The sequence below is a fragment of the Fusarium sambucinum genome, chromosome IV, assembly GCF_050947815.1.
Source record: "Fusarium sambucinum isolate potato_lamoka chromosome IV, whole genome shotgun sequence".
In the NCBI taxonomy this organism is placed as follows: Eukaryota; Fungi; Ascomycota; class Sordariomycetes; order Hypocreales; family Nectriaceae; genus Fusarium; species Fusarium sambucinum.
Window position 1 is genome coordinate 3463961 of NC_139291.1, and position 23762 is coordinate 3487722.

A 23762-nucleotide genomic window follows, 5' to 3' on the forward strand; every position below is an offset into this window, starting at 1 on the left:
GGGGTGGGGTAGGTAGTTGCCGTACATGGTGGAGGGGTTCAGAACGGACGGACTTGACGCTGGGACGCCTGGGACGGTGCGTGGGTAGGAGGGGTAGATTAGCACTTACCTTACTTGAGGAAGAAGTGGAGGCACCGCTTTAGTGGCTCCATCATTGCAGCAGCAGCAGCATTAGTCTCGTCCAAGATTGACAGCTCACCAAGCACCACCGTTTCGAAAGAAACGAACAACAGAACGGAACGACCGCCCAGGAAAGAAAAAAAAACATGCCTAACTAACACTGGGTTAGGGAAGTCTCTTTCAGGGACAAGACTCTTTAATGAGTTATTCGGTATGGGAGCTGTGGTAAGGTACACATCAACCAGCCACCATAAACTCTAGAAAGCTTCTCTAGGAAGACACCAAAAGTCAATTTCAATCGGCCGCCTCCGATCTTTCCAATGTCATGGAATCGTCACAGGCTGCTCATGGAAGAGATATCTGGTGATAGCATCGCCATGTGTATGAATGGGCAAATTGTGGCGGCATTATCAGAAGTGCGTACCGAATGCAATAACCTCTCTCTATATGTGTGTATTGTGCTCACTACATTGCAGATTATGATTCTCGTCAACGACTAGAACCTTTCCTCTTACACATCATGTGGGCAGCTTGTGAACCCCGAAGCAAAAATGCATTCCTACCAAGCTGCAAGCTCAACAACGTCCACCTAAAGCTTGCAGAAACGTAAACGCGACCTATGTTGCTCTCCCCACACGCTGCACGCCTCTTTCAACGTGGACGGACGGATGGGGCATGAGCCCTGGCTGGCATATTCGAGATTTTGATGCCTGGTCTCGGCATGGCGATACTGTACAGGCAAGGTACAACCTTGATGCCATTATTCATCTTTTGCGATACTGCATACGCCAATCCCCCTGGAGAGTACGAAGGGCTCCAGTTGTCCTCTAGAGTTTGGTCTAGGTTGAGAGTGCCTGGTTTTGATCACGATCCACTTTAGTTCACCTCAACTACAAAGGCACACCGCCGTGAAATACAAGCGACCACAACAAGCAAACATTTTGCACGCATTTGAATTGTAGTCTATAGGTATCATTCGACCTGTATGAAGAACATTTGATACATGCACAGTTATGGATGAGCTTTGAGCTTGAGAACGTCGCAGCAACTGGAGGAACAGAGCACTACACAGAACCTCTACTGGTGCGTCATACAAAGTCAGAATGAAGTTGGGCCTGATTTATGTACGGCACCTCCGGAATCGATTGTCAGCCTCATGTTACGAACTAACAGAGCCTTTCACCACGACCGTTACTTATCACCCACGATACATCGGCATTTTCGCAAGATTTTGCGTCATTAGTTGCGCACAACGGCGCCAGGGCGCTGGGTCTCGAATATTGATTACACGCCTTGAGTTTTTGACCTCTGGACCTATTAAGGTAATTCCATCTCGAGTCTTTGTTCGGTTTCAGACCGCAACATCTGAGGCGAATAATAATGTAGCAGAGACATATTGGTATTGTTGCTTTTAGCGACAGAAGTATAGGAAAGGGTTGCATTCTGCTTCCATACCTTATTTCTCCGCACTACGTTTATTGTCGACCTGAATCTCAAGCCCACCGGCCTGCGGGATCCAGGCACCATTATGTCTTTCAACCTATCAGTCGAGCCAAAGCAAATAATGCTGTGAGGGGTTGTCGAATCAATTGTATGGTCTGGTCATCCATCGAGATGACTTGTACAGGGCACCGGCTGGCAACCAACTCGTCTTCTTCCGGGTCGAACTACTCTTACTCTGTATCAGCAACGTATTGGATTCAACATGAAACAGACGATTTGGCGTATGCGTGTCCATGGCAACCAGGAAAAAGATTGACAAAGTACTCTTTACATAGTATGAAGAAACAAGATAAGGGAACTTGCGATCTGAGCGCCAAGGCCCCTTCACGGCCCCTTGCGGCCGGTCGGCCAGGAACGGCTTCGCTTCGAGTCAAACACAGATTTTTGGTTCACCATGCAGCTGGCGCGAGGTTTATTTTTACCATAACACAACAGCAGATTGGGGGTCTTTAGTGAGTCAAACTATTAAAGCGCCGCCTACATATTACATACAACCCTCGCAACATGGCTCAGGCCCCACTCATGGCTGAGAAACCAACCCCTCGCATGTATGTATGCTGGCCCTAATTCGGTTGGTGAAACCTGATTCAAGGCCTGAACAATCTGTCTGTAGGCCTTGACCAACAGGTTATTTCCCCACAGACTTGACGACACGATGTACAGTGAGACACCATAACGGAAAGAACATTTTCAATGCATTGTGTCTTGGCGGTCATCTAAAAAAAAACGCACCAAAAGGCTGGTTACCCTCAAGTTCATGTCGCTCTCGGTCAGGCTGGTCAACCGTCAGCTTGCTTCACCACTAGCTTGCAGCTTGTTGGTTGATCGAGCTGCAACGCTTGCAGGGTTGTACCTAGCATGGGTCATAATATCAGGTACATAAATGCTGGCGCTATGTACCTGGCCCGCCCCCTGCTCAGCAGTGCAGGTGACCTGTACCTGACGTCTCTGACTGGCATGAGTTGTTATTCTGTGCGCCCTCAAATACATAGTACAGTAGAATTATTCAGCAGGGTGTTGTATGACTCCAATCAGTCTGGACAGGCTGGTTGATGCCACTGCTGGACATTGGACCCGCGCGCCTGGGTACGACAGGCACTCAAGTTGTTCTTACTTGCTGCAATTCTACCCACACCCACACCCATCTTATGTCTTGGTTATTGTCCCTAACAGTCACCGCTCAAAATACGGAGACCTCTACCCGTGACAAGCATCGACTCATCCTGCTACACTCTCCCCACCAAAGCTGGCAGTGCCCTGCCTGCTTGTCAGGGTTTCCCACAAGACAGGTCGAGCTGTAATCAGTCGCAAACTGGCAAAGCGGAGACGCAGATGGCTGTTGGCGCCGTGTGAACCGAGCCTAGAGCTCCGCGCCCAGCGAAACTCAAGAGTGATGGCACCCAGTTGCCAGGCTCGATTTACAGCCAGCGGGAGCCCTAGAGAATTAGGTTCTTGTCGGTCTTCCCACCTGCGGTGATCTGGGTCGATGAGCATGACAAGAGCAAGGACAACTGTGTGAGGTGGCTAGCACCTGGACTGATTGGTCGGGCAACGCGACTAACAAAGACTCTGTCCTAGTGTAAGGGAAACAAGAGAGTTGGGCGACTCGATCCATGTCTCCATGCATCCTTCCCGGATCCGGACTCCACAGGGACAATCGATTTGGGGTGGGAAAGCAACCATAAACACATACATCATCGCCACGCTTGCCCCTGCGGCCCTGCCACTTTTTCTCTCTGTGCCCCTGTCTCGTCTCGACTCGCCAGTTGTAACTGTCAACCTTTTTCTTTTTCTTTTCTTCTGCGTCACGTACGGCAGGCTTTATGTTGTCACTACCGTTTAGTTGCAGCAGATACAGTTTCAACATACATTTGCTTTTTGGGCACTTGTTGTCGAATTTAAGCTGAGACTATCAAACGTGCTGAAGATACATAACCTTTGTCGACAGGGTCTAACGGGCTGTATCACTTTCACAGCTGTCACCCAGAAAATATCAATTCACCTTACTCTGGTCCGTGTCGCTTGATGGATCTAGGCCCTGGCCTTGGCTCGCTTGCATCACCACTACGCACGCCTCCCCCCGCCGGCATTTCGCACGCTCTGAGGTGGACCTTAGCACGTCGTGGGTGGTAGTGTACTGTAGGAGAGTCTGAAAACATCTCCGCTCATTCTCTTACAACTCTCACACACGCTCCCTCTTTCTACATTATTACATAGTGTTGTCTCTCCTCTTGACCCCTTACATATCTCTATCCCTTCGCCCTGCTGGGATCAGCCTTGAACCCTGACCTGTTTCGTCGTGTGTGCTTGTCTTGTTACGCTTGACCCTCCCGGAATATTACTTCTTATCTCCATCTCCCCCAAATCTCGGAAGGCGTGCCTTTGTCCTCTCGGGATTCCCTGCGCCTGGTCATCACAACCCGAACCGCGCCGCCCGCTGAGGAGTTCTCTCGATTGTCTTCCGATTCACGTTGTCAGAAAGACTATTGGCGCATACGAGTGAAATTAACGCAGTTACGAGAGCATTATACATACGTGGACAACGATTACCCGACCGACTTATTGTCGTACTTGTGCGATCAAGACATCGCACTCCCGCGGGCATCTTTCTTGCCTACTTCCGCAAAGTCATCCTGCGCAACGTTAAAACTGTCAGTAGTATTGCATCTAATACTGATCTCTACTTTGTCGCAATGGCGGCCGCTTTTCGACCAGTGAACTCACCACTGGCGATGACTGTTTCAAGAGAAGACGTCATGGGCCCGGCGTCCTCAACATCCCGACCCAGTACAGCTCCTCAACCACACCCATCGAGAACTACAGACGAGGGTTCAACCCCGACGAGGGCGACATTTAATATGGCTAGCCAGAAACCCCTTCCCTCGAGTCCGTTTCCACAGGGGATTCAGGTACCCGAACAGCCACTCAAACCGAAGATGCCCCAGCGTCACGATTCACGGCATTCGAATAAATCAGGCGACTCAGGAGATGTAGATATGGACGATTCCGATGGAGAGACTGGTACGATCGACGACGGCGCTGGGTCTGACGACGAAAGTATCGGAGCCGATGGACCCCGCTCCAGCAAGAAGAAGAAATCACAACGCTTCTACTGCACTGACTACCCTCCATGCAATTTGAGCTTTACACGTAGTGAGCATTTAGCCAGACATATCAGGTTTGTAAAGGTTCGGACTTATAAGGAGTGACTCTAACCGATAACTACAGAAAGCATACTGGCGAACGTCCATTCCAATGCCACTGCTCACGACGTTTTTCGAGACTCGACAATTTAAGACAGCATGCACAAACGGTCCATGTCAACGAGAATATTCCTATGGATTCACTGGCTGCAACAGGATCTCGGTTTCAACGGCAAATGCGTCCCGATCGAGTAAGACAAGCTGGTAACCGAGCAAGAGCATCAACAGGCGGTAGCGCTGGCGGTCCCCAACGAGGGCATTCCAAATCATTATCAACATCGAGTATTACTAGTGTGAGCTCGGTTGGCTCTACTTACAGCGTCCAAGATTCTAGGCGACGACCGCCGCCTTTGGTTATGGCCGATCCTCGGTCACGGCTATCATTCGAGTCTTACCGAGGTTCTATGGACGGCGGCTTGCCCCAATATCGACCTGTTTCTCCAAGTGAATACGGAACTCCCACTTCCTCGACGTTCTCGACTGGGCAGAGTAGCCCTCGATGGGGACCTGGCGTTTCTTCTCCGGCAACATCGCACTCACGATCTCACAGCATGTACACAACAGGCTCTCGTACGCCTGGCCGTCGTTTGAGTGTTCCCTCAGGAAACAATCCGTTCCAATCCCCCGGTGCACCAGGAGGTAGACCGATGATGTTTGGATCCAATTCTGGTCCTGCCAACGCTTTGAATGTGGGTGCTCCTCCGCCAACCAGTAATGGCATCCCTTCATCCCCAACTTCCGCAACCTCTCAATGGCCACGCAGAGAGTCGTTGTCTGAAAGCGATTGGCGTCGACGAACCTGGCACCCAGACAGCCGCAATATCAATGGGAATCCAAGTCAGCTAAGCTCCGTTGTGAATCAGTCCTCAGTCCGTCCGAATCCGCCCCCGCCGATCGCGAACCCTTCCAACTCTCAGTCGTCCTTCCGCCTGCCTGGTATTGAATCCTTCGATCCTCTCCCACCGCGCCCAGCCACCCCGTCCAGGAGACAACCTTCGCCAATGATTGTTGACGCGGAAGCTCATGCACGCGCTCTCTATCAGCCACATCTCCCCGAGACACCGATGCAGGACGAAAGACGAAATCTCAACATGTACGACGCCAGTATTCAGCGTGGTCTCAATCGCCTGGACATCAACCATAATACCCCCCCTCGTGACAGCGCTGGTTCATGGGCTTCCGAAGCGAATAAGGCGGTTCAAGCCCAGGCGGAGCATGTGCGACTCAACCCACCCATTGTCCGTTTCGAGGAACGCCCCTCGGTCTACCACGGTTCTAAGCCTACATCTGCCCCGCGATCGTTTCATCAGCATACGATGTCGGCTCCTTCCATCACGACGTCTAGAGAAAACAAACGTCGGGGTTGGTATCATGGACCAGCATCTGTTCAAAGGGATGGAAGATTGCCACAGGAGCCGCAGGACCCCCGACTGGCGCATGTTGAACGGATGGTGCACCCCAACTTCACTGGTTTCAGCGGATTTCCTGTAAAGGAAAACCCTCCTTCACATCATCATTATCAACATCCACAACAACAACAGTTGGCCCCTCAGGCTCAACAGCAGACCCAGCAGCATCAGTATCAGCAAGTCCAACACCCACAGCAGCAACAACAACAGCAACAGGGTCGGCCAGGAAGTAATGGCTCTCTTGGACGACTGGAAGCTTTGGTTGCCGTTGCAACAAGCGAAGGGTCAACCGCCAAAGCGTACTGAGATGCCATGCCGCTCTTCCCTGACTGCACTATAACTCCTTATGGAGCACTCATCGCCTCCGAACATCTGCCGCCTCAATTGTACGTGGTTGCTTTGAGACGATAATGACATTAACGATTTTACGACACATTTCCTTGAACCTGGTTCGACTTGATTTTATACCCGGAAGCGCAAACGAAGCACGTTACGGGCATGGCTTTGTCACATGATACACGAGCATGATCTCTTTGTTTTGTCTACATCACGAACTCCCTACTCTGGAATCGACCCTTTTCTTTTTAGCACAAACGATAGCATTCGACGATATCCCAGCTTGATAGGTCTCTTCCGAAAACAACATTCACTTCAGCATATCTGCTTATGTAACCCATGGGGCGTTTCGAAACACTTGATTTCGTAGATTCGGTTCCTATGACAATGTTTCTCTCGCCTTTTTTCTTTCATTAAGGGTTCCTCGACCTATTTCTCCACTTGACCGGGCACAGTCTGCAACGGATGGACAAGAATGCTCTGCCTCCGGTCAGGGGGTCTTGAAGACGTTTTCTGACACGTTTATCGCGCGGGATTGGAGGATGGGTTTGAACTTGATACCCTATGACTATAGCGTTTCTGTTGGCGTTTAGCAAGATGATTGGCTTAGACATGTTTCTCAGGATTCTCATGACCTCTTTTTGTCATGGGCAGTTGGCTTGACGATGGAGTCGTGGCTCTGTTTACAGTTACAGATTGATGAAGAGGAGACATAGTTTTGAAACTTATGGTGATGCCCTTCCATAGTTATGATAGTATTGCCCAGGCATGAAGCTGGGCTGTAATGAAAGTTGACTTATGATTGCATACCTTGGACGTCATAATGATTGATATGTGCTGAGGGTGTGTATGAGGAAGCGAAGTTGGCAGGTCAGTTTATGCTATCTAGATACTTCTTAGACTAGGTACCGTCAGACTTATAGACAGATGAAAGAAAGTTATACCCCACAAATTGTACAATGATAAAGTGATTTTTTGGAGTTGAGTCTCAAATTTGACAGACAATATTCGCTTAATAAAGCTCCAAGCCTGGGGGTCAAAGTGACGTCGTGGATACATCATATACAGGCAGAATTCCGTCTAGTCTAACAGTACCATGACGGGTCTTTTACAGGATCTTCCATTCACATTTGCTCCTGGAATGCCAACTGTTATCTCCGGCACTTCAATCTGCCGCATCATTAGCAACTCATGATTGCGCTGCAACCTTGCTTTGCACCACTCAGATTCATCACTTCCTCCAGAAACAGAACAGCAGAAAATGGATGACAACGGAGCTTCCAGCCGACTACGCCCTTTATTACCCGGTCCAATTCGCGATGGCGCTTTTGAATCTAAGCCTCCTCCATTCAAGCTAGACATTCCCAAGCGAACTTCTGTCAAGACCGCCTGTCAAACTTGCAGGCAGCGCAAAGCAAAGGTGACTTATACGTTACCACTAATTACCGCTGCTCTTTCACTGCTAACTAGGTTTATAGTGTGATGGTCAGAGACCTAAATGCTCGGCTTGTTTCAATGGTGGGCGCGAATGCCACTATGCTAGCCACCCTTTCGAGGTTGAGGCTGCAGCCTTGAAGCGGAAGCATGAAGAACTCCAGGAACGCATGAGTGAGCATGAGCACCTGTACTCGTCTCTAAAGACCCGAGAGCCTCACGAGACAGATGAGATTCTGCGAAGGATACGTGCAGGACACGACGTCAAGACAGCCACTGAAGACATGAAAGGAGTGCATGCGGCCGAGCAGAGCAATGCCTCCATGCTATCCAGACAGCAGATGGATCCTCTAATCCGGAACGACAGTGCCAATAATTCAAACAGCACTGATACGTCTGGAAGTGCCAGTTCGCCTAGTCTGTTTGCTACTTACGCCAGCTTTTCTCAAATGCGCCAACCTAGACTCACAGCCTCGTAAGTAAAGGACAGCATTTTACGTAGACGCAAAATCATATACGCAGTATCTAATACTAGGAATTCAGATACGGCCACCTTAGTCATGTCTTTGAGGAGGCCTGGCGAGATGCCCCAAGAGTCTCAAACGACATGTTCGTTGATCTCCCAGGATATGCGCTACCGCTTTCACGGTGGACAAGCGTGCACCAAGATGATAAGCTGCTGAACCACTTGTTGTTGTTATTCTGGACATGGGACACTTTGTGTAACCGCATTATTGGCCGAACCATTTTCGAAGAAGACCTGAAGAACCTTGATCCCGCTATCGCCATCGCGCCTGGGGAACTCCGCTTCTGCTCTCCATTCCTTGTCAATGCCCTCTTAGCCGTTAGTTGTGTATGTAGGCTATTGGACCTCCATTCCATGGTCCGACTTTTTGACTGACCGTGTACCTGTAGTTGTACTCTACTAACTCAGCAACGTTCAGCACACATGATAATATCAGCACTAGAGGCCTTGGGTTCGCCCAGGAGGCTATACGGTGTCTAAAGCTTGAAGACACACGCCCTCTGCTACCAGTTGTGCAAGGCATGGCGCTCATGTATGTGTATGAAAGTGCATTGGGCGACGGAGACACTGCGCTTGAGTTTCACAGTCTTATGCAGCAGCGCTATATGGAGCTTCGGCTTGATGACATCCAGCGTTCAACAGACACAGCTATTGCTGGCTCGAGACAACGTGCTGAAGCGCATGCTTTATCTTGGATCCAGTGGGGATTCTATGTCTGGGATTGGTGAGTCGCACACCCATCGTGAGAGTCAGTCCGACTAACACAGGGCCCAGGAAGCCAATGCATGGCATCTGTCGTCGCTTCGTCATCAACAAGCCCGCACGAGAGAAGACGTGGCAGCAGGATATGACGCCTTTGAACAGAAAGGAGAGCCCTGAGTATTGGTGGTTTCCTTATCCTGTGTCCGTAGCGCCTCAACGGTCTCTAAAGCGCGAAATCTTTGACGCCGAGTGCACTTTCGCAGAAATTACGGAACAAGTTCTTGAGTTTATCATCCCTTTAGAACAGGGGGGTTCATCATCGTTAAATGCTGGACGGGCGGCCGAACTATACTCTCGACTAATGGAGTGGAAGTTCTCTCTACCGGAACCACTGAGGGCTGAGAATGTTGTTCTTCCGGCTGGTATACTTCTACAGTACGTATCCCGACCAAGACAAAGACTTATTCTAACATGACCATCTCCAAAGCCTCAGTGCGGATCTTGTGGCCATCAGCGTTCTGAAACCTTTCGACAACATCCCTAAGTCGACCTTTGGTCCCTTTGATCCACGTTCTACGGCCTATGCCCACGCTACAAACGCCATGTCGACTATCTGGCATTTCCGCGCTCTTTACACTCTCCGCAACGAACATTGGCTCATCCAAGCAAGTGCTGTGTGCGCCTTCCGCGTCCTCTTGGCCATCAAAGAAAGCCCCATACAACTTGAAACCTTTATAAAAGCATGCCGCGCACTGCTAGAACTGGGCGAAGCATATCCTGTAGCAGAGAAGGTTCGATACTCCATAGAATCAGTTGTCCAGGATAAAGGGATAATTCTACCAACATATGCAAAGGAGTACATGCCACATGGTTTGGATGAAGGAGTAGCGGAGTTGACGGATATCAAGGTCAGTGATCATACTGTTGTGGCGGAGAAGGCCTCGGAGAGCAACGAGAATCGATTCGCCTTGACGGGGCTACTTTCAGCCTTGACGCCCAGTGGGACCTAATCCAGTTAGGTCTACATATCTGAGGGTATCAGAAAAACTGAAACAAAAGAGACTCAGCAGGCCAGTTTATGTTGTTTGGGTTAGAATTCTTAGGCAGCTCATTGTTGTATCCCAAGGCTTGGAGGCCAACGCTTCTGCTGCCATCTAGGTTTATGTACGCATATAGCGAGCAGATAGATGGTATTTCTTTTCAGCATTGGTTAAGTTAGATAAAGGATTTCTTTCATAAGACGCGGCGACGCATGGTTTATCAGATCCACAAATTCCGCGTATATGAATGGCAACATCATCACCAAATCCAACCAACCAGTGAGTGGTAAGTTTTTGATTCTTTACAACGCAGCGTTGCCATCAATCAATACCCCCTCTTGTGGTCATCAAGTTTTCAATCCGCTTTCGAATCATTATCATTGGCATACAACAGCTATCATAAAAGCTCCAAGAACAAAATTCCTGAATAGCATATCGTTCGCTGTCGCTCTTCTCCGATTTTCCATATCCTGCCGGCCCGCGTACCATCTGCCCGTACTCCTCATCGCCTGTCTATCATATCATGGCTTATCATCATCTTGTCCAGAAACGCCTGCAAAATATTATGTTGTTCACCTCGTGCTTGCCAGTCATTACATCTCTTGTTGTACGGGAACATGCCCCTCAACAGCGCTCAGTGCTCCAAGATTTACTTCACCGAGACGCTCGCCTTGGTCCTGGACACCCGCTAGAAGAGCTACGCACTCGATCACGTCCTCCGGCTCCAGCAGATGGGACTTGGCTAGTGTGACCTTTGTGCTGGCGCCAATAGTGACTGTAAAGACGTGGTTGGCGTCGAGCACAGGGCCCGAAGCAGCGTTAAGGCTACGGAACATGTCCTCGTCGGTGAAGTCATCGCCCATGCACAGCGCAAATTCGAGGTGTCCGTTTCCATCGTTGTCATCGGCGGTACCGGGGGTGTGGTACATGGTGATGAGGCGCTTTGCAATCTCTCCCTTGTTGATAAACGTGGGACGGACTTCGATGTTCGCCTTACCGGGCATCACCTCAACGTCCCACTTGGAAGCGACTGTCGACTCAAGCTCCTTATGGCACTCTCGAGACATGTGGATACCTTGCTCAGGATCAGCTAGTCGGTAGTGCCACGTCAAGGCGCATCGCTTTCGTTCAATGAAGGAGCCTATATGCATGTTAGTATATGCGGCCTTGAAAGGCTATGGAGGAACAAACCTTGAACTCTGTCTGTGTATTTTTGGAACACTTCCAACACTTCAGCTTGCCATCCCATGTCGAACTTCTCGGCGAGATTTTCCCACTCATCTGAGCCAGGATGCTTCATAAAGCTACCGTGCTCAGCTGAGAATCCAAGACGTGTGTTGTTACCGAGGTGCTGCTTCAAAAACTCCTGGTCTCGTCCCGAAATGATCCAGACGGCGTTCTTTGGGTCAGCAGCCAACAGGTCGAGGGTGTGTATAAGACGATGTGAGGGCACTGCAGCACTAGGCTCACGGACAATTGGTGTCAGCGTACCGTCGTAGTCAAACATAAACAGTCGCTTGTTGGCTGAGCGGTACTGAGTGAGAAGAAGAGCGCGGTCAAGTAGAGGCGTTGAGTTTGCCGAGCTTGTGTCGCCCAGAACATTGTAGACCTTGCGAATGAACTTTGTAATCCATGACTGGACGTTGTGTTCAGTAACGTGTCGGTAAAGTCTAGATTGCATCTCCTGTCGCTTATCGTCAGACATGGTGAGAGCGGCATTGATCTTCTCAGCAACGCCACTGAGATCCCACGGGTTGATATGAATGGCGTCGCCCAGACTGCTAGCAGTACCGCTGAACTCGGAGAGAATAAGGGGAGCGTTGCCATCTTTTTGGCAGATGATGTACTCCAGACTGGTGGTGTTCATGCCGTCACGAACAGAGGTGATAAGTCCGATGTCACTAGCTCGAAGAAGGGCAAAGTACTCATTCTGGCTGAGGTACTGTGGGTAGTGCTGCACTGGTGAAAAGCCCAGGCTGCCGTACATGCCGTTGATGCGCATAACGAGCTCATTGACGCGAGTCGCAACCTTTGTGTCGTCCTCCATATCCTCCTTCTCTGCCTCGACGCTAGTGGGTGAGGTGACTTGAATCAGGACCACCTTCTCGCGCCACTCAGGGTACATTTCAAGGAAGCGCTCAAAAGCCTGCAGTTTCTGAGCAACACCTCTGACACTGTCAAGACGATCACGTCCAACAATGATTTTCTTGCCGCGGTAAAGTTGTCGCAGGGCATTGCACTTTTCTGTCACGGCATCGGTCCAGGCAAAGCTCTCAACCTTGGCGGCATCAATGCCAATGGGGAAGACACCAACCTGGACACGAGTTCCATATGCATCAATCCCAAGAGTGTCAGATGGGAAGCCGAGAATTCGAGTACAGCAGCTCAGGAAGTGGCGAGAATAGCTGTAGGATTGGAATCCGATGAGGTTTGAGCCTAAAACACCCTCGAGAACCTCCTTGCGACGAGGTAGGCAGCGGAGGAACTCACTACTGGGGAAGGGTGAGTGCAGGAAGAACGAGATGTACATGTTGGGCACTCTCTGTCGCAACATGCTAGGAAGCAACATGAGAAAGTAATCGTGGATGATCACAATGTCGCCGGGCTTGTAAATCTCAATGATCTTGTTGGCGAACTTCTGGTTCATGCGGTAGTAATCGGCCCATTGGACGCGCTCACGTCGGCCGTCGGTTGGCTCATGTTGCTTGTAGTGAAGGAGTGTATAAAGATCGTGCTCCGCATATCGTCGCCAGCGGGCCTGGTCCTTGAGAAGAATACCCTCTGAGCTAGCCTCGGACTCATCGGAGAGCCAAACTGGGTAGGTTCGGATGGTCTTGTTGTGTGACAAGCGATACTCGAGACGGTCTTGGTCCTCGCGGGGGACCCAGAGACCATCAACGGGGGGCGGAGTCGGTAGGCGTGTGTTACCATCAATGGGAACAGGTGCGGAGAGTGCGTTGAGAGAAGTGGCACCGAACGTGTTTGGGGCGGGCGTGCCAGGTGAGGAAACGACGTCATCAATGGGAGCGTCGATCTCACCAGTCCACGCGACGACGGTGTGGTTCCATGGTGTAGCGTCGGAAGAAAGGTATGCGAAGGAGTCAAAGAGAGCGGATTGACCACGTCGAGATTTCAAATCCTAAAAAGAAAGACAATGTTTAGCTGAGTTCGATTTTCATGTGACAGCGCAGAACAGAGCGCGAGGGGAAGGGGGGGTCAGGGAATTAGCTAGCTGTGGTTGGAGAAGAGGGGAAAACGAATGCAAGCTAAAGAGCTGACCCTAGTCCATACAGTTGATACGAGACGAGTATCCATGGATGTCTTAGGAAGCGAAAGTGAAGCGAAGAATTAGTCTACATACCCAATCACCGCCTTTTCGATAAACAAAAGAGTGCGGTGTGTTGAAGGTGGCCGAGATAATGTTACCGCTGAGAGCCAAGTCGGGGTTGGCAGCTCGAATCTCGGACAAGGACTCGCGACGGCGCAAGGCGGGCTCGCTGCCGCTGTTTTCGCTGTTGGCAGCCATTTTTGTTGATGGGGATGATGTGGTTTGGTAGAGTAAGAGCTCGGTAGAGGAGTGTCGTCACGGAGGAGGAGGAGGAGGGTTGTCAGCTAGAGCCTCCTTTGGTGTCGTCCTGTCGAAGGGAAGGAATCGCCGTCTCTTTCGCGCGAGGTAGTTATGTTGTGGTAGTAATGCGCGCAGGTCTACCGTCGGCCAATATAAAGGCGAGGGGAGGAGCAAAGAGGTGAGCTGCGCGATGGGTAAAGAGTAGTTGAGAGAATGATGTGGAGGTGTGGAAGAGGAGGAGAAGGGAGAAGAAACAGAGAGGTTGACGGAGGAATGTAGAGGGATAGAAGCAGAGAGAGAGAGAGAGAGACAAGAGAAGGGGAAAGAACAGAAGTCTGATAAGGTACCTGGAGTAGACAGCAGTAACAGTGACGTTTGATGTTTTTCCCTAGTAACTTGGTCTGGCTACTAACACTAACTCGACTTGTAGGCCTGGTTAGTCTTAAATCGGTCCGGGCGGTTTCGGCGATTCATCGTCGTGTATTGCTGAGACGGACGAAGCCAGAACCAGAGTCAGAACCAGAACTAACGTCCGTCACCCTATAACCGGCCACCCCCTATAATCGGCCACTTTTTATATAACTAACTAAAAGTAAAGGTATAGATAATTTTTAATATAATATAATATATAATAAAGTAATAAAATTAAGAATTTAATTAATAAAATTTAATATAAAAATTTAAAAGTTTTATTTATTAGATATTTCTAGAGATTTTAATAGGCTTTAGTATTTTTTAAATCTTTTTATAGATATTTTTAATAAAGCTAATTTTTATAAATTTAATATTTCTATTAAATATAATTTTTATTTATTTTTTAAGTTTTATTTCTTTATTATTATTTATATTTTTAAGACTTTTAATTATTTTATAAAGAAATAAAATAGCTTAAATAGTAAATATCTAATAATTTAATAATATTATAAGGCTATAAGGCTATACTTTTAAATAAGCTTTTAATAAAACTCTATATTAAAATAAAGCTATATAAAATAATAAGATAATAATAAATACTTTTTTCTTTCTTATATAATAAAACTATTAATAAAAAAAAGTAAAAATAATAATAAAAAAGTAAATTATTTTACCCCTAATTATCTATTTAATATATTAAATTAACTTAAATTATAATTATAATATTAATACTATATTACTATACTATTTAACCCTATAACTATAGCCTTATAGCTAGGTAATATATAAGGCAATTTTACTATATATATAATAAAATTATTAAAGTATTATATATTAGCTTAGCCTTATTTTAAGATTTATATAACCTTATAATAATAAAGCTAAAATATATCTCTATAAGCTAAAAACCTTTAATTAAAGATAATATAATATTAGCTATATTTAGCTATAAGGTTTTATAATTCTATAGTATTTTTATTCCTTAAAGAGACTTATAGTAAATTTAATAAGAAAGGCAATAGCTTTATATATTATATTATAAGATTAAGAAAAGGAATATCTTTATAATAAAAGAGATTATATTTTATAATATAATAGGTTAATATAAGCTATAATTAATAAAACTAGGGGTACTTATTTAGACTATTAAAGATAAGTATAAGTATTCTAAGTAATAGCTTTTTTATATATCTAGCTATAGTAGCTTAAATTATAAGGAATTCTATTTAAATTAAAATTAGAGAAAGAAATTTATATATATAGTTAAGAGTTTAATATAAAGTTAAAATATTAAAGTGAAATTTAACTTATTAGTTAGCGATTTAAAAGAAGTTAAATATAGACTTATAAATAAATTTACTTAATACTATAGTTAATTAAACTAAGTTATATAACTAGACCTCTTACTATATTATATAATTATCTTAATCCTTATATAATTATACTATTAATAATTTTAATAAAGTTAAATTAAATTATATAATTAAACCTTTTACTATATTATATAATTATTTTAATCCTTATATAATTATACTATTAATAATTTTAATAAAGTTATATAGCTATATAAATAATTAAAAAGTATTAAAAATATATAAATATTTTTTTTTATTAAAGATTAATATAATAAGTAAAATATAAGTCTTTATAACTATTAAATTTAATAAGACTTTTATTAAATTAATAAGCTATAACTTAAAAGCCTTTAATTTAAAATATAATTTAAAATTTTAATATCTTAATATAAGTTTAATAATAGAATTTTAAAGTAATATATTATATAATTATATTAATTCCTATAAAGCTTTTACCTTTACGTTAACTTATATTTTAACTTTTGTTTTTTAAATTAACTTTTAATTAGCCTTATTAACTCTATTAACCTTATATATAGCTTTTATTACTTATAAGGCCTTTAATATAAATACTTTTATTACTTTAACTATTTTAATAATATTTTTTATAAGAGGTCTTAATATTTATAATAATAAGGCTATCTTCCTTAAGAAAGTTAAGTTAAACTATAGGTATAAAGATTAATATTAATACTTTAGGTTATAGGTAGCCTAGGCTAATAAGGTCTTTAATAATCCTATTAAATTAATTAAAAATAAGATTATAAAAGATACTATTAAAGTAATTAAAATAATAAAGGTATTTATATTAAAAGCCTTATAAAAATAAAGAAAGTTAAAATATAAGTTAACCTTAAGGTAAAAGCTAACTCTATAGGAATTAATATAGTTATATAATATACTGCCTTAAAATTCTATTATTAAACTTATACTAAGATATTAAAATTTTAAACTATATTTTAAATTAAGGATAAAAAATATTATTAAAATAGCTAAAATAATAAAGATATTTATATTAAAGGCTTTATAAGTAATAAAAGCTATATATAGAGTTAATAAGGTTAATAAAGCTAATTAAAAGTTAATTTAAATAAAAACTATTAAAATATAAATTAACCTAGAGATAAAAGCTTTATAGAAATTAATATAATTATATAATATATTACTTTAAAATTCTATTATTAAACTTATATTATAAGAGTATTATATTAAATCTTTATAAAAAGCTTAAGCCTCTTATATATAAATATATAATATAATTATAATATATTATATTATAACTATTTAATCTTTTAATTTATTAAGGAAATATAATATATTACTTATAATTTTATAATTATTATAATATAATATAAGTCTTCCTTAGTTTAAAATATAGTTTAAAATTTTAATATCTTAATATAAGTTTAATAATAAAATTTTAAGGCAGTATACTATATAATTATATTAATTCCTATAGAGTTAACTTTTACCTTAAGGTTAGCCTATATTTTAACTTTCTTTATCCTTAATATAATCCCTTTAAATTAACCTTTAATTAGCCCTATTAACCCTATTAACCCTATATATAGCTTTCCTTATAAGGCCTTTAATATAAATACCCTTATTATTTTAATTACCTTAATAATATTCTTTATAATCTTATCTTTAATTAATTTAATAAGATTATTAAAGACTTTATTAGCCTAGGCTATTTATAACTTAAGGTATTAATATTAGTCCTTATACTTATAATTAAACTTAATTTTCTTAAAAAAAAATAGCCTTATTATTATAAATATTAAGACCTTTTATAAGCCTTTTTTTAAAATCCCTTAAGTATTTAAGCTCTTACTTAAGCCTTATTATTATCTAGCCTAGCTTATAAATCTAGAAATATATTATAAAAAGTAAAAAAAGCTTATAATTAAAGGCAATTAATTTAATAAGGCTATAATTATTATTATTATATTAAATTTCTTAGAAATACTTAGCCTTATATCTTAATTACTTTAAGCCTTTATTATTATTACTAAGTAAAATAATATTAATAATATCCTTTTTACTAAGGAAATAGCTATTAAAATAGTTATAAATATTACTATAAAGGCTTTTTTTTTTTTAAGAATAAGAAATATAATACTATATAAGTCCTGCAGATTAATTAGCTATATAATATAGCTAATAGTAAATAGACTAGAGATTAATTAATTGCCTTAATATTTAAATAAGTTTAAAGGTACTTAGTAGGTTATAGAAAAAAGAAGCTATTATATATATAGAAGCTTCTTTTATTAGTAATCTTATTAAGAAAGTTAATTATTAAGAGATATTTAAGTTTAATATATTAGGTTTTTAATTTATATAAATCCTTTAGTTTTAAATTTATAAGAAAAACCTTAAGATAACTTAAGCTCTATAAAGTATAAAGTAAAATAAATAAAAAATAAATAAAAATATTTAATTAAGATATTTAAATAATTTAATAATATATAAAGAATAATTAGCTTTTTAATTAATTATAGCAATTAAAATAAAGTTAAGTAAAATAAGTTAATATTTATTATATAGCTATATTAGTTTTAATAAAAAGCTTTAAATTAAAGTAAAGGCTTTCTTATAAATTAGTAAGTATTATAAAAGAATAAATTATATAATAACTATTTAAGTAAATATAAAAAAAATAAAATACTTTATAATAAGTAATAATCTTAATAGTAGTTTTAATAGTAAATCTATTAAAGAAATATAATATATTACTTATACTTTTATATATATTAAGATATTAAAATTTTAAATTATATTTTAAATTAAAATAAAAAAAATAATATTTTATTACTATTAAAATAATATAATTTATATTATCTTTAATTTATTTATATATTTTAAATTTATTAATAAAAATAGAATTTTAATTTAATATATAGTTATAAAGAAATTATTAAAATAGTAAAATATAAATTAAGTAGCTAGGTTATAAATTAGGTAGCCAGTTATGGGGTAATAGACGTTAGAGCCATCCCACTTGATGGTGGGGCAATATGATGGAAGGTGCCTTGGAAGTGCATTAAATCTCACACATTGTAGACTAACTATATTCACTGAATTACCTTTTGGTGACTACAAAATATTGTAATTCTGATCCATGGCAATGAAGTACAATATTATCTCTCAAAATCGGTTACTTAGCAATTTAATACCCAGAACTTTGGTCTCCTCGCCTGATCTATTTGTCCAAAACTCCATAATCAGTTGCCATCTCGAATTCTCAGCACACTTTCTAGCTCATGGGACGGAGCAAAGTTGCTAAAGGCCCGACAACTGCCAAGATCCATTGACATTAACTGCCAACTTGGGGGCGGCAGCCCAACATGTCGATGCCGATCAGGTACAGATGGACATTCAATGGCTTACCAGCATCACGGATAGGATATGATATCTGTCATGCATCATCTCCAACATGATCCTTTTCAATGTCGCCAGATTCGGCATCACGAGGGCGACGTGGTGGATATGCATCTCACCACTTTCTTCTTCCGAGTCAAGATCTTTTATTATGCCTGACTTTTTAATTGCAGCATTGGTATCAGATCATACTGGCTAAATCTTGAGAACTTTGTCTCTCCGGTCTCGCATAGTTTATTCCCATGTGACCGTGCCTATGGCGGGGGAGGGGCAGACATCGGGAGAAGTCGACTATTTATTTGGGTTTCTGGGGTTCGTAGACGACCTTGGTCAGTCCGTACGTGTAATTCCATGTAGTATTAAATTATTACTCAGCTACTCTGACCTTTACTCATCATCAATTGTCTACACATCTCCAAGATCGACCGACTCTATTCATCATCGACAGTTCCACTCTGATAATTGATAAGATGCAATGCTATTTTCGCAGTCTCCACAGGTTAATGCACCAGCAGTAAACAAGCAATACGGCACGGCGCCAGCACCAGCATCAGTAAGCTACTGACTGCATCGTAGAAGCGAGTGAACACAACGGAATGACTTGTTCAAAAGACGGTGAGTCCGGGTTCTTTAACGGAGTTGCACTCCCGAGGTTCTGGGCATACTTTGCTGTGATATGCCAGCGCATGTACAAAATTACAAAAGTAGAATTTACGAATACATTTGGGACAATCTTGGCAAGAATCAATCCAAAATAGCGCAATGCACATTTTTTAATCCAAGCTTCGGGGTTCTTGATGTTTCTTGGTGGGATATGACGCCGCAATTACAATAAATAAATAGCATCTAACCTTAGTACTCAGGTTACTAAAAGATGGTGCGCATTTACTCAAACATTAGCAGTCCACTGGTGCCAGTCCGCTCCAAAATACCCATGGCGAGCCGCATCCGGGGTTAAATCCCCGGGTGTCACAGCACCTCCCCCACCATGGAATTGACACATGGTATGGAAATCAGTGAGATGGGATCAGAATCAATAAGTCACACACACGCATCCATCTTTCACGGGCCGGGCCATTAACTTTGTCACCTTTTTTATGAACCATCCACCGCCAGACGTGGCCGCACGTTCCTGTTGGCTAGTCCAATATCTATCTCTATTTGGACTTTTCTTCTTGCGAGAATATCCGATGCAGGTGCATGTAGATAATGGTACAAGGTGTGGTTTAGCTACCCTTACTGCATCCTCTACTGTACAATCTTCGATGGTGGCTTGCATCTCTATGCACCTGTGAGCTATTTTACAGAAAGTCGTTACCATCTTTGGCCTCTTTTGAGTTCTGTTCTACTGCTGCCCAACAACAAAGGAGCTAGCTACCTATCCACTTTGTCTTGCTTGCACACTCTTATTACAGCAGCTTCTACTATGCGATCCTATCAAGGAACTCCCGAGTATGGCATGTCTTACACTCTGCATTTTGGCTCACACTTCCCACTTGTACGTCCTCGTCGTCTTGGCCGATCGTGTGGTATATAAACGGCCTGCCATTGGAGGTTGACAGGTTCGAGACTGTCTGGAACATGGAAAGATTCGGACATGCCGGCCAGCAATTCCGTTACAAGTGACACCAAGGGCACATGCAACGAACACCAACATATTAGGCAATTCTTGTTTCACCATTTTCCCGTCTCGGTATTTATGCCTCTCTTTTCCATCTTACTCTTTCAGTGACTATTAGAATCCTCATATCATGATATCCTTTCAGCTCCAAGCTTGGATACCCCTCTGTGGGGTTAACCCAATGACCAAAGCTCAACGACTACCGTCATCCCGCTACGGAAGCCCGGTCACGATCCAATCATACGCCTCATATTAATATCGAATGGAGCCTCTAGTTGGAATCGTCCAGGAACCTTGATGTAACGGAGATGGTCCAGACTCAACAATTCAAGTAATCGTGATCTGTCAACCGTGGGCCCCATTGCCCCTCCAAAGAGGACCAAAAGCTCCAGCCGCATGACGCAACTGAGAGAAATTCGGGTCAAGTTGATCAAGCTCCGTTGAAGCTGTTGTCTCTATCTAATCTACCTTTCAGCGCAACAAAATTCTCCCACGTAAAATATGACAGGACATGTGAAAGACAGTTCATAGATCCGTCGTGAATACATTTGACAATCTCAAAAACACCTCAAATCTTTGAACAAGCATGCTCAGTATACTTATCCGCCAAACACAAAATGAAAATGAATTGAATTGAATTGCAAGATAGTCCTGTTTTCGTACCAATTCCCTCTATCCTAAAATTATACCAAAAGACTCCCAGAACCCCCAGTGTCCCATGCCCGCCACCCTGAATAAGTTATTATCACAAACGCCATATGTGTTGTTGGAGATATCCATCGTGCCCAAGCGCTGGCCTTAGGCACGGTAATCCAGATCGTTTGCATTTTACTCTTCAGATGGAGCACCCATCCCCGAGAAGGGACACACTCCTCCAGCCGACGCACCATTAGGATGGGGAATTCGTGAGGGCGGTAGTTGCTCTGAAGCTTCATCGTCAGAAGCCGAATCGCTTGTATCACCGATAACTCGCTTTCCATGCAAGTAGCCTTCGCGCTCGATCTCAATATCTGAGTCGCCAACCTCGAACTCTGATCCGTCTTTGACGTGCCATTTGGCCATAAGATCGTTCTGAATCCATATGACTTTGTTGAGTGCCTTTACGAGGGCTGTCTTGCGCTGAATGTGTAGACGAGGATGCGAGAGGATGGCTTCGGTCATGATATCCTGGATGAAGCCAAGGCAGACGCCAAGATGGACGTACTCGATGTGAAGAGGGTGCTTGCGACCAAGACCAACGTGCATCATTCTATTCATGTTAGTCAATGCTTATTTGTCTCAATGGACGAGAACTACATACCCGACCTTGTCCAGATACTCCCAGAACTCCATCTTACTGGGATCCGAACACAGCTTCATCAGATAAGCCCGCAAAAACATCTTTCTGTGCATAATCTGAGGACTGTTCTCGTCGGGCACTTCGTCGAGAGGGCCTTCGAAGGAGGTACTGCGTGTTGTGAAAGCACGGGCTGTGATATCGTATTGGAGAAGTTTCTTGTAGACGATGTTGACGACGGCGGGGATAAGAGCCTTGACGTATTTTGCGCCAGTGATGAGAGCTTCAATGTCACCTAAAATCAAGTTGTCAGTTCAACTGTATGATGATGTCCTGGGTAGGCAATACTAGGGTACGTACGGCTAGAAAAGTCGAGGAATGAGTGTAAATATTGAACACGAGCTTCTAGGTTGGTGTAGAGATCCTCGCGATCAATGTGCTTCACAGGTCGTGAATTCATTTTAGCTGTGGTATGGTTGGTCTGTTCAACGTGAAGATATCGTTATTCAACTGTCGTAGTGATGTCGTAATTCTGAGATGGTTATCCTGCTGTAGTGAAATCGCAGGTTGCTGTTTGTTTGCAGGCGCAAAATGGAAGGTGTTATATGAGACGTTTGTGATAAGAGGTCAGCTAGAGAGAATGAGTCTATATGAAGCTTGGCGTGCGTAGATTTGGACTCTCTATGAGTTCAGTGTAATAAGTCAATAAACAGATCAAATATACAAAAATCCCAAGCCACGAGGAGACAGCCAGGGCACGATATTTATTCGCTTTCTGCTTCTTCCATCCTTTTACCCCTCAGTCCCTGGTCCATGACAACTATTTTTTATTCCCTCCCTCATCATACGCGTCCTCATGACATGAGAGGTCTTCCCCGACTCTCGCCTTGCTCCGCTATGATTTGTATCGGTAGCTGAATTGATCGATCACGCCAGGTCGATAAATCAGCCCATGGGCTGATGGTGGGGCCGTTCCAGGGTCTGTGATGCTGTTAGGAGGAAGCTGGCAGCCGGACGCGCCCGAGATGAGATGAAACGAATATAATAGATTACCTAATCACCAGCATTATAGCACATGTATTCGTTGGTGTTTTGTAAGAAAGAATAAAATTGAGGACCTCTGGGGGCAGTGAATTAAATGGTTAGTCGCTTAAATGTCTAGCATTAGCTATGTCGACTCGAGTGACATGTAGAAGTGGAAACAACGGCGGCTTGTGGAGAACGATCATCCACTTTATTCATAAAGGAAATCGGTCTACTGTGATTGGTGTAAGCTTCCCTACTTAACACTGGACAACTGTAAGAGACGGCGAAATGCGATACTCAACCTGCAGGATGAGTGTCAATATCTTACCTACCAAGATAGCAAGACAATCCTAGCTTCCCGGAAGTTGTTCGAGATGCGCCATGTAATTGTTTTTTCAGAGTTGGGTCGCGTTGGAACCCGAAAGCAATATACTAAATACAAAACTTGTAAACGTGAAGAATGGCATGGAAGACTGAACTAATACATAATACATGTGTTACCATTTGACCTTGAGTGAGTGACCGTCTTCTGTTTAATCGCTCAATATTTCGTACATTTTGACATCAAAACTCCCAATTTTGAGATGTTAAACCTATCCTATTATTTTGCTTCTGATCAATTCATCTTGAATATGGTTTTGCGATGCACAAGCGCAGCTTTACCATATAAAGAAGAATACTAATTCAGAAAAACAAAAACTCAAAGGCTATATACATTCAATTTTTTTAAAAAAAAAACATTATTAGCTTTAATCGTTATAACGCAGTCATGTTTATTTGTAAAAACCATGTATGAAGTTTTACTTCAGGGTAGTCAAATTGTACGAGGACACCTGCAGCCTGAG

General features: G+C 42.8%; 4 protein-coding genes across 4 annotated transcripts; 2 read left to right on the forward strand and 2 right to left on the reverse strand.

Moving 5' to 3' along the window:
• Positions 1 to 4316: 4316 nt before the first annotated feature.
• Positions 4317 to 6541, forward strand: FSST1_001130 (C2H2-type zinc finger protein; the record flags this gene model as incomplete). The annotated part of the gene is made up of 2 exons (XM_083225304.1): positions 4317 to 4801; positions 4852 to 6541. The coding sequence occupies 2 exons, from the start codon at positions 4317 to 4319 to the stop codon at positions 6539 to 6541; spliced, it is 2175 nt and encodes a 724-aa protein (XP_083091312.1).
• Positions 6542 to 7832: 1291 nt separating this feature from the next.
• On the forward strand, positions 7833 to 10243 carry FSST1_001131 (uncharacterized protein; the record flags this gene model as incomplete). The annotated part of the gene is made up of 6 exons (XM_083225315.1): positions 7833 to 7991; positions 8050 to 8480; positions 8549 to 8858; positions 8921 to 9255; positions 9306 to 9668; positions 9721 to 10243. The coding sequence occupies 6 exons, from the start codon at positions 7833 to 7835 to the stop codon at positions 10241 to 10243; spliced, it is 2121 nt and encodes a 706-aa protein (XP_083091313.1).
• A 623-nt stretch (positions 10244 to 10866) lies between these two features.
• FSST1_001132 (trehalose-phosphatase TPS2) lies at positions 10867 to 13799 on the reverse strand (the record flags this gene model as incomplete). The annotated part of the gene is made up of 3 exons (XM_083225326.1): positions 10867 to 11414; positions 11465 to 13412; positions 13635 to 13799. 3 exons carry the CDS (start codon positions 13797 to 13799, stop codon positions 10867 to 10869), a joined length of 2661 nt encoding a protein of 886 aa, XP_083091314.1.
• A 7644-nt stretch (positions 13800 to 21443) lies between these two features.
• FSST1_001133 (Protoglobin-domain-containing protein) lies at positions 21444 to 22351 on the reverse strand (the record flags this gene model as incomplete). The annotated part of the gene is made up of 3 exons (XM_083225338.1): positions 21444 to 21864; positions 21916 to 22186; positions 22252 to 22351. The coding sequence occupies 3 exons, from the start codon at positions 22349 to 22351 to the stop codon at positions 21444 to 21446; spliced, it is 792 nt and encodes a 263-aa protein (XP_083091315.1).
• Between the last annotated feature and the right edge of the window lie 1411 nt (positions 22352 to 23762).